The sequence below is a fragment of the Manacus vitellinus genome, unplaced genomic scaffold (genome assembly GCF_001715985.3).
Source record: "Manacus vitellinus isolate BGI_N305 unplaced genomic scaffold, ASM171598v3 scaffold_58_pilon, whole genome shotgun sequence".
In the NCBI taxonomy this organism is placed as follows: Eukaryota; Metazoa; Chordata; class Aves; order Passeriformes; family Pipridae; genus Manacus; species Manacus vitellinus.
This window is the reverse complement of record NW_021940671.1, coordinates 763,391-779,459: the sequence shown is the minus strand read 5'-3', so window position 1 is coordinate 779,459 and position 16,069 is coordinate 763,391. Positions and strand designations below refer to the sequence as shown.

At 40.0% G+C, this 16,069-nt stretch overlaps 1 protein-coding gene across 2 annotated transcripts in view; it reads left to right on the top strand.

Annotated features, from left to right (window-relative positions):
* GNAZ (G protein subunit alpha z) overlaps positions 1-16,069 on the top strand; it is a 52,859-nt gene that overhangs the window by 17,884 nt on the left and 18,906 nt on the right. For both annotated transcript variants that reach the window (XM_008925750.3, XM_018081969.2), the window contains one exon: positions 2,704-3,971. In XM_008925750.3, coding sequence (XP_008923998.1) covers positions 3,249-3,971 — 723 coding nt within the window. In that variant the 5' untranslated portion in view covers positions 2,704-3,248. The remainder of the gene's footprint in view (positions 1-2,703; positions 3,972-16,069) is intronic.

Genomic DNA, 16,069 nt, shown 5'->3' with positions numbered 1-16,069 from the left:
ACTACTTGAAATAGTGATAACCAAATATCATTGCAATGTGTGCAATAGGAATGACTAGAAGCTAAAAAAAAGGAAATTCAAGTGTAGAACTCATGTTTACATACTCCTGGTCCTTCCTGCAATAAGGAGATCCTACTCCCTCTTTTTCTGTGTTAAACATGTTAATGATGGCAAACAGAGTAGTTGAGATGTAAAACATCGTGGGGCATGAATGATGCATGTGAGTGTGTTGTGGAAATCTGCAGTAGGAAATACTCTATACAATGTATGAGCTGAAGGAAAAGAATAATTTTGCCTTGAAAGTGTCTTTCTACCAAACCATTTGTTATAAGAGTTTTGAGGCCAGTAACATGAAGTTTAAAAAAGATCTGCTTGTCCTATAAAGGCATAAAATCTCCAGATTTATCCTAAGTACTGGTGCATTTTGGAAGGAATTTGTCCTCTTGCTGCTTGTTGCTAGCAAGCCCCTTTTGTTCAGGATGAAACTAGAACAAAGAAGAGGGAGTCCCATTTGTGCTTCTGGCAAAGTTTTTCATCTGTAATCACAGAGGTGCACAGACAATTTCATAAAGAATTCAACAAGTGGTTTTATCAATGACATGAAAATGAAGCCTCCAATGATGAGGACTTAAAGGAAAACCAGTTTGAAATGTTCTGAACGTGTCAGAATAAGTGTGATTAGTGGAACCAACTCTAATTTTTATACAAGTAAAATAAGAATCTGGCCTGATATCTAATACAGTAATTTCATTCTGTCTGCGTGGCTGGAAAGTTACATTAAGAAACAGCTTCCTCAGCTCTTAATTTTTCATATTCTGTGACCATTGAAAAAAGTCAATTATTTAAAGAAAGCACAACTTCTCATTTGGGAGAATTTTCCTTTTTGCATCTTCAGAGTAAGTAAAGTTGTGCTAATTACCATTCTAGTAATGTGTATGTGCCATTATTTTAATTTTCCACTGCTCTTCTTGTGCTAATGGCCTTCTGACTTACAAAGAGAAGTAAGAAAAAGACAGCTGATATTAAGACTCTCTTGTAGAATTTTAGAGCAGGTGATAGCAGTACATGGTGCATTTGAGGCAAGGGATTTATGTGTCTTTAAATTTAAGATACTCACAATGCTTCAGTTGTTCCTATAGTGTGGTCCATACAGGCAAAGGCCACAGATCAGCACTTCAAACTGCCATGTAGAGGTGACTCCACGTGCTGACTGGATAACTAGAACAACTCAGAGTAAGATTGTCATAGTTAATTAGACAGTTAGGTACATGAGGTTGCAAGCAGTTGTAGTTTAATTTCTTCTCTCACAAAAGCAAGGGGTTCAACATCTGGCTTGGATCATTCTGTCCTTCTCCTGCTAGTGTGGAATATGTATTTTACTGCATCGTCACATCTACATCGAAATGCCGATAAGTTCAAGCAGGAAAAACTTCTAAAAGGCTTTTAGGGCAACTTTGAAAATGGCATTTGAGAGACTTATTAAAATGTAGTAGGAATTTTATTTCTTTAGTTGACTCTGAAACTTGTCTTAAGCCAACCTCTGAGAGTGTCTCAATGTATTTTAGTTTGTAAAAATACTCCCTGGAGACCCTCTGGATACAAAAAACCAGAGAGCAAGAGAGGTGCCAGAGTGGGCAGGGCCCACAGTCAGTGAGGAAGGAGTGACATCTGCAACTCTGCTGCCCACTGTGCTCAGAGCTTGGGGGGAGCAGCAAGTCCTTCCTAGAAAAGAAGCAGATTATCCCCAATCACTTATTTATTATGTGTTTTCCCTCTGTGAGAGGTAACTGCTTCCTGCTGTTGCCTTCTGCAGAGTTCCAACTAGCAGGCTTAACCCCTAATTTGGGAAGGAATAATTGCTCTAACAGTCACTGAAAAGCTTGTCAGCCTTGCTTGGGATGGAGTTTCCTGTGCTTTTGTATGAAAAATTCACCTTGTAGTCACTGTTTACTTTTCCTGTATCCCAGAATTTCCTGTATTGAAAATGGAAGAGAGGAGGCTTAATAACACTTGGCTTGGCTATGGAAAGGAGCTTCCAAAGTTTATTGTAGTAGAGGGTCTCTTCATTGATGAAGCAGGATGCAGGTAGTGTGTTTAACAGTGTGCTCTCCAAGGGGGAAAAAAGATCTGTTACTGTATTCTGCAAAGATCAGTAACTCTTCCTTTTACAAAATCATGAAGCAAAGTTAATCAGCTTGCTTTGCTTCCTAATTTAGTTATTTAAATGTTCAGTGCAAATAGAGAAGATGAAAGAAAACTCAGGAGGACATCTGTCCAGTACAAGATATTGTTATAAATAGAGAGACTGTGAAAAGTAGTTGTGAATCTGTTTTGTTTTCTACTTCAGAAAAACCAGTTGGAACAGGACTGTGCAGGAAAAGCACTGCCATAAGCTCTTGCTGAGGGAGAAATTGGGGCACAGCTCAGCACTGTTTGTTTTCATGTAGGTTTAGATAATAAAACACAGAAGGCTGAAAGGGAGATTTGGTTTACTATTGTTCAGAAACCACATTTCTTAGGTCTGCAAGCCTCAGCTGGCCCTGTGTTTTTACTGTAATTTTAGATATTTGCTTTTCCTTACATATTTTTCCACCTGCTTGACATAATGACAGGTTTAGAAGTCTAGAAAAGGAGAAAGTGAGTGGCTTGCTGCAAGGACTGGAGTCTCTCGTTTCATTCATTTCTTTTCTCATTGTTTGGCAGGTGGAAAGCACGGATTTACAGAGCTGAAGAAGTGGGGAAAGAGAAACAAAACAAGTACAGGACCAGTGAAAAGAGCTTCAGCTTTGTCTCACAGCATCACCACAGCAACCAGAGAATACGATCAGAGGACAAGGGCTAGAGCAGAGAAGGTGACAGTGTGGCTCCCTACCTTCAGGCAGAAGGCAGCCAAATAATTATGCAGAACAGAAAGGGGTATTTGATGGTTCTGGACAAACTGTGGCAGAGGGAAGAGCCCCGTCATTAACAGGAATGTGCCCCAGTTTATGCACTGGCAAGGGGAGTGCCATGAGATCTACTGAAGAGACTATTTCTGTGGTTGCATATCTCCATGTGTTTGCCCCCCTGCTGGCCCTGAATTAGGTGGCTGGAGGCACCGTGGACCAACAGGTTCTGGGAAGTGACCTTTTCTCCCGTTCACGGTGTACCTGGCACGAGAACTGAAAGACACTGCAGGTCTTTGTTCAGAGAGGCAAAGAGAGTGAGCCAATCTCCAGCCCTTCCCTTCCATACCTGCCTGCTGTACCATGGGATGTCGGCAAAGCTCTGAGGAGAAAGAGGCAGCGCGGCGGTCCCGGAGGATCGACCGCCACCTGCGCTCTGAAAGCCAGCGCCAGCGAAGGGAGATTAAACTCCTCCTCCTGGGTACCAGCAATTCTGGGAAGAGCACGATCGTAAAGCAGATGAAAATCATTCACAGTGGCGGCTTTAACTTGGAGGCCTGTAAGGAATACAAACCTCTGATTATCTACAACGCCATTGACTCTCTGACACGGATCATCCGGGCTCTGGCCACCCTTAAGATAGAATTCCACAATCCCGACAGAGCGTATGACGCCGTGCAGCTCTTTGCCCTGACGGGCCCGGCCGAGAGCAAGGGGGAGATCACCCCGGAGCTGCTGGGGGTGATGAAGCGGCTGTGGGCAGACCCCGGCGTGCAGGAGTGCTTCTGCCGCTCCAACGAGTACCACCTGGAGGACAACGCCGCCTACTACCTGAACGACCTGGAGCGCATCGCGGCGCTGGACTACATCCCCACCGTGGAAGACATTCTGAGGTCTCGGGACATGACCACGGGGATTGTAGAAAATAAGTTCACCTTCAAAGAGCTGACTTTCAAAATGGTGGATGTGGGTGGACAGAGATCCGAGCGCAAAAAATGGATCCACTGTTTCGAGGGGGTTACAGCAATAATTTTCTGTGTGGAGCTGAGTGGGTATGACTTGAAGCTGTATGAAGATAACCAAACAGTAAGTGAACCTTCTGCTCCTTGTTTCCTTGCCTTCTCTTCCTTTCCCCCTCACCAGCATTTGGCCTTTTTTCTCCCCCTCCTCCCTACCCTCCCAAGGCAATAATCTCTGAGTTCCCAGCCCTTTATTTCCTTCCCCTCACCCTCAATCTTTAGGAAAAAGCCAAAAGCTATGATTCCTTTATTTGGATAGTTTTCTCCACTGGACAGAAGGAGTTATTGAATGTTACTGTTGGGAAATGGAGGTGCCTTTTAGCTAAATGTTTACCTGGTTTAGTGTTCCTTCAAACACCACTTAAAGGTAGGCAGTAGTGACACCCTGGTCTACAGGGATGGTTCATTTGGACACCATGTTTGTGGATCCTGGGAAATTCTGGAGCTCAAATAGTAGAAAGTAAGATTTTTTTCCCCTCCTTTTTTCCAAGATTTTCAATCACAATTTGAGATTAAATTAATGTTAAAAAGTAATAAAATTTGGGTTTGATTTAGAATGAAACTGTTATTAAGTTAAAATTTAAAATGGTCTTTGATTGTTTTTGGTTATATGGCAAATTTACCCTGTCCAAAGAACAGCTGTTCCTGTTTAATACCCTTTACTGCTGTTCCCCTCTGATTTTCACAGCAGGCAAGTACAGTAACTATGGCTCACATATAAATGCTTCTGCATATGCAAATGTGTGTTTGCTATCACTTTGAGGTTGCCTGAGTTAAACTTCATAGGGTTTCACTTGATCTTATTTTTTTTGACAGCCTTGTAAAATGTGCTGTTTAAGAGAAGCCATGGTGTGTGTATTTATGCTTGAAAACAGCTGCCTTTCAGGAAGAATTAAAATCTGTGCTGTAAAATTGGGAAGTTAACCTTAAAATGATGCTACTTCTCTTGTAGTCCTTTACACACCTTCAGCTGTAAACATGTAGAAAACTTGTCCCCCAATATCAGCTCCTGGAGTATTCCAGAACTCCAGAGTCCTTGTTCTGTCACAGCAGGTGTGTTGTGTAAGTGGTGTTGAGGAGGAAATTGTCCAAGACATTTTTATATTTATATTTTATTTCTAATGGGATCTCAGTAAGATTACAGAAGGGGACCTTTCAGCCAGGTCTGATGATCTGGTTTGGGCAGTCCTCTCTGGAAGAGGGTTACTAATCAGCCTTAACTGTTGTTCTTGAACCAACCTAAGCCTGATAACACTTCTCAGAAATACTTGAATTTTACTGTAAATTAAATATGCATTATGAGTACTAAATCTTTTACAAAGATTTTTCTTATTAGAAAGGAGCTAAGTGATGAGTTCAAGAAGCAGTAATAGAAGGTCATGAGAAATATCAGGCCGGGGAATTTATTTTAAGAAAAAAAATTGTTACCTAATTTTAGTAGCTTTGAGTTTGCTTAGATCTTTCTTTTGTCTCCATGTGGCCGTTCTGTGAGTATGGAATTCTTTCTTAGATGATTTTTGCAAAGATATTTCCAATAGTCCTTGTTGGCACTGTTTGAATTGGCCCTTTTTTGTTGGTATAGCTTATCACATATATAATATTTCCCTGTTCTTATGTTCTGGTGTGATTTTACAGCTTATAAACTGCATTTCCATATTCTTCTCTGTGCTATTCTGGTGAACCATTCCACTGTCCTACATGTGGACTTGCACTTCATTATCTGGAGATTCTTGTCTTGACATTAGTGCCTTCTATTGTAACAGATTTGCAGATCTGATTTTTGTTTAGTAACCTCCTCTTGACATGAGAGAAGCATTGCCCCTAATTCTTTCTCTTCATTTAGAGATGTACTAGGAAAAGGATGTCTTTTTTATATCTAGACCCTGACTAGGAGTTAGTTGGTTTCTTGCAATTCTGTACACTTTGTCTGCCTTGCTCTTCAGATTTAAAAATCGAAAAGAACTAGGTCAAAGGGAAGAAAATCAATATACTTTGAAAAATCCTTATGGATGCAGCTCCATACAGGACCAACATTGGTACCTACATTGGTACATCACCAGAACTGCAACACTGAGACTGCCACTCCTGAGGAAAGCCCTACAAATGATAGTGTTGCAGAGTCTAAAATGCTTCCTGGTGTAGTATCTATGGTGAAGAGAACTGTTAAATAAAAACCAGTCCACTGCCAAACATAACTTACTGCTTGAGAGAGCGTGTAAAAATCTGGCTGGTTTCTAAACTGTGAAAGCTGAGAAATGATCTGTAGGGATACGATCCCCTCAGTGATCCTGCTGACAGAAGTGGGTAAATGCTATGCACGAGCTCTGCCTTTACTGAAGATGCATTCAAATAATGATTGACAAATATGGTAAAAAATGAGGGGAAGGCTCAGTTGTGCACATGGTGGTTCTGATTGTGGCTGACTCAGGAGGTCTGCTCAGGGTGACATCGCTGTGGTGACACTGATGTGCATAAGGGAGAAGGAAAATAATGCCCTAACTATCAGTTGCCTGGACAACTTTTCCTTTGAGTGTAATTTTAAGTGACAAGTTAAACTTTATAGTCCTGAAAACAAATGACAAAAGGGGAAGGCAGAATTTTTCTGGGGCTTTTGTCTTTCTCCTGCTACGCTTTATTCTGGTAAACACCCCTTGCAGGCCCAAAATCACCTAAACTGGCAGTTTGTAGACCTGGACAAACCAGTATTTGCCTCGTCTGTTTAACATGTGATATTTAGCTGCTTACTAAAGAGTAAGATAGTGAAAACTGTAATTCTTTTTTTTTTTCCCCCACCTTGTGAGCTTTCTTCTGTCACTGTCACAACATTTTTCCTGCTTATTTAGGGTTATCTGCAAATGTGGTCTGGATCTGGTTTCATTTCCACAGTGTCTTTGGAGGTTTTTTCCTACACAGCATAATAAATATAGCTGGATCTTTCCATGCACCATACCTGGGTAGCATGACTCAGCTGGGTAACAGCTGCTGCTTCTGCTTTTGACACGGTGGCAAAATTGGTTTGCAAAGTACCTTTGGAATGCTGTTGATTTATTGCAAGATTATTATTCCTGATCAGCACTCTGAGGAGGTTGCCTTCAGTTTTTATATCCCCATGCTCATTTCTTCTCTGTTCTATCAAATAAATTAGTTTTCATGGTCCTTAGCAGCTGATTGACCCATTCTGTCTTTTATTAGATATTAAGATGTCATCTCTGGCCTTTCATAATGTCAAATTATGAAGTGATCTTTTTTTTTTGCCTTCTTACATGTTGCATCCTGCACTTAGGAGGAGTGACCCATTAATATCTAAGTGTCTCATCCTTATTTAAATTTCTTCTGAAATTAATGTGTGCTAGAGAATGTTAAATAATCCGTGTTCTCTAATCTTAGTGCTCCTGCCTCTCACCCTGAGAAGGATCCTTGCAGTTTGTTTGCAGCCTCCCCACCTGCCCTGTGCACTCAGTTTTGTGGGTCAGGCCTGCTTTGCATTCTTATGGATGGCTTTCAATTTTCTTCTACAGTCCACAGCTGGAACAGGGTTTGAGACTATTAGAAACACTCTTCAAAGATGCAGTAATAAAGTAAATAATGAAATGAGTTTCACATGGATGTGTGCTTGAGAATTCATGAGGTCAGGAGTTGCAACAGATCCACATTGTGCAGGAGATACCAACTAAAGGTTGTAAAGGTCTAAAAATTATACTAGTTTATAATTTGATAAATATGGATGTTAAAGGAAAGCTACTTGCAGGTAATGAATAATTTTTATTCTCTTTCTTACAACCATTGAAAATGAATGGAAAATTGACATTTTAGGCTTTTTGAGGCTATTTTTTTAGGACAGCATCTTGTTCAAAAGGAGGTGCAGATGAAAAAAGGCAATGCAGTAACAAACAGTTCAACCTGCAGTTGGCCTCATGCAAATCTGATTGCTGGGGTCATAAAGGAACCTCTCAATTATCCAGTAATAACTGGGAAGCCTTCTGATGTGCTAACTGTATGCATTTTGAACAGAAATCCTGTTTCTCACAGGAAATTTTTTATCAAGTAAACAACATTGTTAACATTTTTTTTCTTCTTTTTCTTTTTTTTCCCCTGAAGCCAAATACTTAAGGAGCTTATTTACCATTCCTGATACTTCAGCTTTTTGAGTAATACAGTGTATTAAACCTCCTTTCTGGCAGGCAGCTCTTTTCCTGCAGCACTGAGAACAGTGAGGACAGAGGGGAAACTGTGCTTCGTGTGTCCAGATCCTTTTTAGCACCTGTGATTAGCAGTGGTAAAAACCATGTCAGCAAAGGTCTTTCTGACAAAATAAGTCTCTTGGGAATCTGAGAAAAAGATTGACCTAAACTGTTCAGGTGCTCTCAGTTTCCTATGAAGCTTTTCCATTTCCAGATTTTTCATAGTGAGGTTTGTGTGGGAGCAGAGCCTGCATGACTTCAGCATTCATGTTGTAATCTTTCAGCTCTGCAAATGGAATTCTAACCCTGCCTTTTTTTTTCACTTAAGAAAGCAATAGATATATAGTCCCTTATCAAAGTTTGCCTTGATACAGTGTTATATCACAATTTCAGCCTGAAGACTTGTATCCAGGCATGCATCTTCTAAAATATGGAACCAGCAGTAAAATAACAAATATACATAACACAAATTGATCAATCAACTCCCAATCTGCAGTTCTTTTTCCTAGTCTTTCAAGTCTGAAGACTTATTTTTGTCGCATTGTTCACTCTAATTGTGCACTTCTAATATGGAGATCCTCACATAGAACACGTGGGAAAGCAATTTTCCATATTTTGGACTTATTACCATACCCTGAACTTTATATTCCATGTAACTTCAGACACTAACAGTAACTTTATATGCAAATAATTCTGGCTGTATTTTACTAAATTATTTCCTCCAATTAAAAAAAAAGTCACAAATATGATAACGTGTCACACTATGGAATATAAAAAATAGACTCATCTAATGTCACTGTATGATTGGATGAAGATGCCAGGATCAGGTTGTAAAAGCCTGCAAAGTGTGCTGTGAGGCTTATCTCTGTAATGTCAATAGACTATTTCCTAAGACAAAGGGGGATTGAAACCTAAAGATAAAGAAGTGTTTTTGTAGAGCAGTGGGCTTAATTAAAAGAGATTGATGGGAAGAAATTCAGGGAGACAACAACATGAAGACTTTTACCTGTTTTGGAAAAAATGGCATGAAAGTAATATTGTATTCCTGCAAGGGACCTACTGAGTGGTGTTGGTCTGCTTTGGTATCCAGTGCTGGTTGTCAGACTTGTCTGAATTAGGTGACTAAACTTCCCAGTGTATTTTGGTAACCAGGGAATGGCTTAAGTCCCCCTGTGACAAATGCCTGGAGGATGATGTAACTCTGGCTCTGGTCTCTGTGAGTGGCTGTATTCCCAATTGCCAGACGAGGTGAGGTGTCACTGCCACGAAAAGACTGAGGTGGGTTGTGTTTAGAAACCCTGAGCCCACCCAGTGGGTAGAGAAGTGTTGATATCATCTCTCATGTGAGTAGTCTGTTGTCTGCTTAAAAATCACAGTGAAAAGGAGGAATATGTCAATACAAAAAAAAAAAAAAAAAAAAAAAAAAAAAAAAGAAAAAGAAAATTCCACCCTGGTCTGGAAAAACAGCCACTTTGGGCTATTTTTGGAGCTGTATAAGCTGTAACAACTCTCTGTGGTACACCAGCCCTGGAGAGAGTAGTGGAGTCCAATTAGCTTTAAAAACAAGCAGAAATGCTGGAACAAAGGAGGATCCTTGCTGTTTAAACAGCTTCAGAGGAGTTTTGGTGGTGGTGGATTTTTCAGAACTTTCTTCCATTATTACAAGTCCATATTTTAGATAAACATAATCCTCTATAATTTTTTTTTACCTCTAGTAATACAAGTGGAATTTGACAGACACCTGAGCTTTCTGTATTGTATTGTTGGGTTGGCAATCCAAAACCCTTTCATGATGTTAGAACATTTCATCAGTATGTGTTCCCAGTATATCCTTTTTGGTGAGTCCACAATCCTCCCTGACTCGGAAGACAACTGGCTTTGTTTGATAATCTAGAAAACATAACTAATGGAAATGTATTCCCTTGTCTTATTGCTAATGTGTGAATTTAAAAGGCTCTCTGGCTGAGAAGAGCAGACACCTGAAATAGCTCTTCTACCAGTGAAGCAAGTGCTGCATCCTGAAATGGAGGCTGAAGAGAATTTTTCTGGTCACTGTTACTTGGTGGGGCTGTTACCTCACTGCTCAGAGAGCAAGAAAACAAAAGGCTGAGCTGAAATTTTACTCCTGAAATGCCACAGCACTTGTTCTTGCTGGCCAGTGAGCAAGTCTCTCCTATAACATTCACTCACTAAAACTATCCAGTTTAAACATTGGGAAGAGAAGAACTCCGAGAACATTTGAGAAGCTTTAGCAAAGGAAATTGTGTGGCATGAAACAAGAAAACTGGAAGTGATCTTAAATACCAAAAGCCCTATGTGGTTTGACAGGATTAGTAACAAAGACAAACCAAAACAGTCAAATGCTACAGCTGGCAAAGTCCTGCATGAAATCTGAAAACCCTAAGTACCTGTTTTTGAAAAGCTTTGCAAGGTGAACAGCAAATACTTAATTGTATTGAAGGTATTACTGTTAACTTGCAATTTTGTTTAAAACAGTTTTCAAGAGTATCTTTGGTTGTTAGTCTAATGCACAGGTCACAGAACTGGAGAGCCTGCTGACCTAGGATAGAATATGCAGACTCATGAAGAAATACACACCAGGAACAGAGAAGGGTCTTAGAAAGGCAAGTCATGCCTTGGAAAGTTGATAACTTGTGTCTGTTGGTTGTTGGTTTGGTGTTTTGTTGTTGTTTTTTGGGTTTTTTAAGGAATGAGGGAGTATGCAGGGAGATGAATCCAGAAACTGAAAACATTTTGACACTTTGGAAAAACTTTTTCTGAGGGCAGCTGGGCTGCTGTGGCTTCCTCCTACCACAACTGGGAAGGAAGGCTTGTCCTGAGCTAACAGCTGATTAAAGGTGGCAGGAGGAGGATCTGATGGACAATTCCTTCAGTGTAAGGAGATAGCAGGGCGAGCAGTAGCTGGTCAGAAACTTAAACTGTTTAGCATATTTCTAAATGATATTAAAAAATTGGCTGTTCAGTCTGACCTACTACTGATATTTTCAGGAGTATTTTTACTGATATTTAATTTTCTGTACTCTGCTTTAACAGGGAATTTCCCTTTTTCTTCATGCTGAAAGACTAAATCCTTGGATAAGCTTATCCTATATATCACTATTGTCCTTGGAGCTAGTCTTGGACAATGCAAGGCACAGATGTTAAACAGGTCCTATACACTTGCAGAGATGTAGTAATTTGCATTTGTTGCTGTGGTTTTACTGCTTTCAACCTTTTTTTCTTTTTTTTTTTTATTGTGTGCTGCCAAGACTGAATACGTAACCCTGCATTTTGGAAAGATTTTTGAGTACCAAAATGCATTTTTTTAAAGCTATTAATACGCTCAGTTAAACTTTTAACTTGTCAACCAATGACAGTGTCCCCTGATTATACTTCAAAATTAGCAGACAATGAATAACTCCTCTACTCCAATTAATTCAGTTCTCTAACTCCTGTCACTTATTTTTTAGATATTTGAGCTTGATACCATCCTTTCTTTCCATTATTGAGCTGATTGTAACAACTTGCTTTCAACACACAGTCCACACATTCTCTGTGTACTTTTTCTCATTATTTACTGATTTGGTCATATCTTACTTTACAAATAGGAACCAACCCTAAGCTATTTATCATCAGTAGAGATAAATTATTGAGAATAGTTTAACAGAGTTTTGCATAAAATTAGAAGTAAGAATCCTTCAGTGCACTGGTTACAAGGAGAAAGCTTGTGACTAAATTGCTTTCCTAGAGTATCCTGATGGGATGTCACAGGTGTGTTACACTTCCCTCAGGAAAGCCTGGCCCCTCCAGTTTAACCACCTGATGTTCTCTCCCTGGGCTGTTTCCCTGGGAACACGGTGTGATGGGGGGTCAGAGCAGTGGCCAATGAGCTCCAGCTGTGTCCTGCCAAACTCCAGTGCTTCCAGCACCCTGAGCCTTCTCTCTGCAACTCTGCCATAGCAATGAGAGTTTATTTCCATTAATGTTTGCCCAAATCAGCTGGAATTCCACTGCTCTAAGTGTTTATGCAGCAGTGTCCTGATAATGCTGACCAGGATTGGACTTGTCAGAGTACACCAGTTTTTAGAATGTCTCTTAGTAGTAGGTGTGTTCCAATAGCATGGATTCTCCTGGCACGGATACAGAGGGGATGGTTCTAAGAGCAGCCTGCATAGTGCCTTTGCTGTTCTTCAGAAATGAAAGCAGTAATTAGAAATAAATAAATAACCTCCCAACAACCCACACATGGAGAAAGGAAAGCCATCCAACTGAATCGGAAATGTGAGAGGTTAATAAAGGAGGTTAAAGATCTGTTAAAAAAACCGAAATGAAAGGTTGACAAGACTAACTGCATTGTGGCTGTGCCTGAGATGTCCTGGGGGCAGTGTTCTGCAGAGCATCTGGCTGTCACTGCCATCCAGAAATCCAGACTGAGACTTAGAGCATTTAAAAAGGTTTCAAAAGGTTAATTAGTTTTGTAGAGCTAAAAAGATTGTGCAGTACCTGCTTAGTGTATAAATACCCGAAGGAGCAAAAAATGCTCAATAGTTAAAGAAATACAAAATCTAATGGAGAAAGGCAAAATAAGAACAAATGGCCAGACGTGAGGTAAGATAAATACCAACTCAAAATAGCACTTCTTTAATTTTAGATTTTTTTAGGAAGGAGGCTGAACCAGTTGGACCAGCTTTTCTGGAAGCTGAGGTTTACTCAGCTAGCCATGTCAGCCCCAAATGACCAGGCTTAGGACAGGGAAAACCCAATAGATGGAAATGACCATAGTTGTCATAAATAGAAATTAAACTAAAAGATGCAATGTTTGTGATACACTCAATTTAATAATTATTTATATAGAGATATGTCCAAATTATAACTGTGTTATTTTATAAATTAAATAACACAGTCCTGCTAAATCCTTCCATTTTAAGATCTACCTTCTTGATAAAGTGATTCTGTATGTTTTCTCATTTCCTTTGAAGCACTGTAGAATATGGAAAGCAGAATTATCTGCATTTGGTGAAATGCATGTATTGTGTATTAAATTATAAAAGCCTGCTGAGATTATCTGTAAGCTCACTCTTTAGGAAAAACCAGATGTCTTATTCTCTCTATTCTGCTGGCTCCACTCTTCAGGCAACTCCTGCTACCTCTGCTGCCTCTGCTTCATCACTCGTGCCAACCCCACTGCTCTTTGGGCCCTTTGCTAAACAGATAGAACTCACAAACCTATCAGAAAATTATCCAGTATGGTTGACTTTCTGCTGGAATCCAGTGAGTTCCAGATCTGTGGAAGGCAACCAGTAGGATCCAGTAGCAGAGGAAAATAAAAAGGTAGATGAGTCAGACTTTGTTTTGATATATCAGCTGCTAGAGCAGCTGAAGTCATCCTATATAACTAAACCTTACTGTAGCATTTGTTGTCTGTGCATTTGGGAAAGAAAAGTAGGAAAGTTGCCCTGTTGTAATTGCAGGTTAAGACATCACCTCCATACCTGCATTTGACTGAATGCTCAGTTTTATGAGCTACTCAGGGCATTGTTCCCAGAGGGTAAGTCCTAATGTTACCCACTGCTTTTTACTGTCTCCTGTAAAAGCCAGAGCATAGGATAATAAAATAGGAATAATTTCCTCTCTAAATGCAATCACTTCACGTACTGGAGTAATAGGGGTTTGGGGCCAGAAATGAGAGTGTCAGCCCATTTCTGCTGTATTATGGGATGAAACAGGCTGGGGATACGTGGTTGGATGCACGGAATGCCAGGGAAAGTGTTTGTGAGTAAGAATGAGAGGGAAGGCCAGCTAGGTGGATATCATGGTGGGGGTCTGTTGTAGGCCAACCAGGATAAAGAGGGAGGTGAAATATTCTACCAGCACCAGGGAGAAGTCTCACAATTACTAGTCCTTCAACTCGCCAGATGTCTGCTGGAAATACAACACAGTGGAGGAGGAACAGTCTGGGAAGTTCCTGGAGAGTGTGGAATATCTGGTGAAGGAGCCAAGTAGGGAAGGCACTGTGCTGAACCTGTGGACAGGTCTGTGAACAGAAAGGGACTGGTGGGTGTTGTGGTGGTTGGAGGCTGCACAGCAATCACAAGATAATGGAGTTTTCAGTTCTCCAGAAGGAGGGAGGGAGGTCAGCAGAACTGACTCCTTGGACTTCTCCTGTTTAGGAGCCTGGTTGACAGTCCCTTGAGAGTCAGTCCTGAAGGGCAAAGGAGTCCAGAAAGGCTGGGCATTCTTCAAGAAGGAAATTTTAAAGGCACAGGAGCAGGATATCCCCATGTGCCAAAAGATGACAGGGGGGAAGAAGACCTGCCTGGCAAAACTGTCTGGTTGTGGCTTGGATGGGTGTACTGGTTTAATAAATGATCCTGCAAAATATATAAAATTAATGATAAAAATCATGGTATTTATATCATCATATATGTGGCTGAATAGTTGAAATCTTTGGTTTACTAGAGAAGTACTAGGAAATTGTACAGAATTCCAGCACATTGTATTGTAGATGCTGATTCTATTTTATTGAAAATATTTTTCAAGTAATGAAAGTGAATGAAAATATTATTACCACTGATTTTAATAGGAGCAAAACCAGGCTCCAAATTTTAATTCTTTGTACTTTGCTTTCCTGATTAATACTTCTGTATTTCTGTGCTCTTTGCATTCACTATTTGCTGTGAGGAAATTGCTGATTTTTATTAGTATGAATTTTCTTTATTAATACTGCACCTTCTCAATTGTTTCCTTCATTGGTAAATAGATCCTGGATGATATCTTGCTTTCTGATTCATAAAGCTGACTTTCCTCTTTAGGGCTCAGTTTTATATGCATTTTGTTGTGTTGCTCAGTGTATAGGCACAGTATAAGTAGGGAAGCTCTGGCACAGCAGAGGAGGGTGCAGGCTTGCAGGACAGAGCTTTCAGCTGGAGCAGAGTGTGAGATAAATCGAAGGAAAATTTGGACTGTCACGTAATTCCACAGGAAACACTGGAGCCATCAGCTGTAAACACATTTACAAAGAGAACAGATAACCTAAATGCAAGATTGCTCCACTTTGAAAGCAGAGAAAACAGCTTCACAGAAAGGTACATTGAAACAAGGCTGTCAATTCACAGCCTCATGAGGCATCACTGATGTGCAGTCTTTACTTTCAGTGATCTAAATATGATTCCCTCAGTCCCCTCTTTTCCACTTCCAATATTCTTCTCAAATCCTTTTCCACTGAACATTTTCATTACAGATTACAGCTTGCTGGTTTTATGAACAGCTTTCTTGTATGCAGAAAACTCCTACAACCACAAATATCTTCTAAAACATCATCTTCTAATAAGGCAGGTCTGGCATGAACCACCTCATTTTCTACTGAAAGAATATTGGGGGGGGATGGTGGTGGTTGTTATTCCATTGTATGCATACTTAAATGTGGAAAAAAAAAAGAAAAAAGACACAAACCCCTGAAAAAGTTCAATTTTTAAATCAAACTGGAATTTCAAAGTATTTGGCCAGTTTCAGTTTTCCTCTATTTTATGCTGTTTATTGGATGACAGACATTATCCCACAGTAACTGAACTCCATCAAAATGATTTAATTGCATTTAAAAAAGCCTTAGCCTGTGAGGAAATGCAGACCAGGCCTGACACAGGACATCAGTTGCTTGTTCACTGATGAAGTGAAATGGGCTGATGCCTTCAGTGAGAATGGTGTGAATTCAATCTCTTCTGATGCCCATCTATTCATAACAAACAACGTAAAATAATGTTAGAAAATAATGCTTTGGGAGATTTTCCTACTCTAGATCCTGTAGCAGTCTTGGTTGATTTCTAGAAGAAATAGTGCACATAGCAAAAAGGAATTAATTTAGTTTTCTAAAACAGATTAGGAAAGACAGTAACAACTCACTGTAAAAGCCTCTAATTAGAGTTCTGTACAATAGTTTTGCAGGAAAATTCACCCTATCCTCAAGAAAATCCTTTGGGAATGTTTT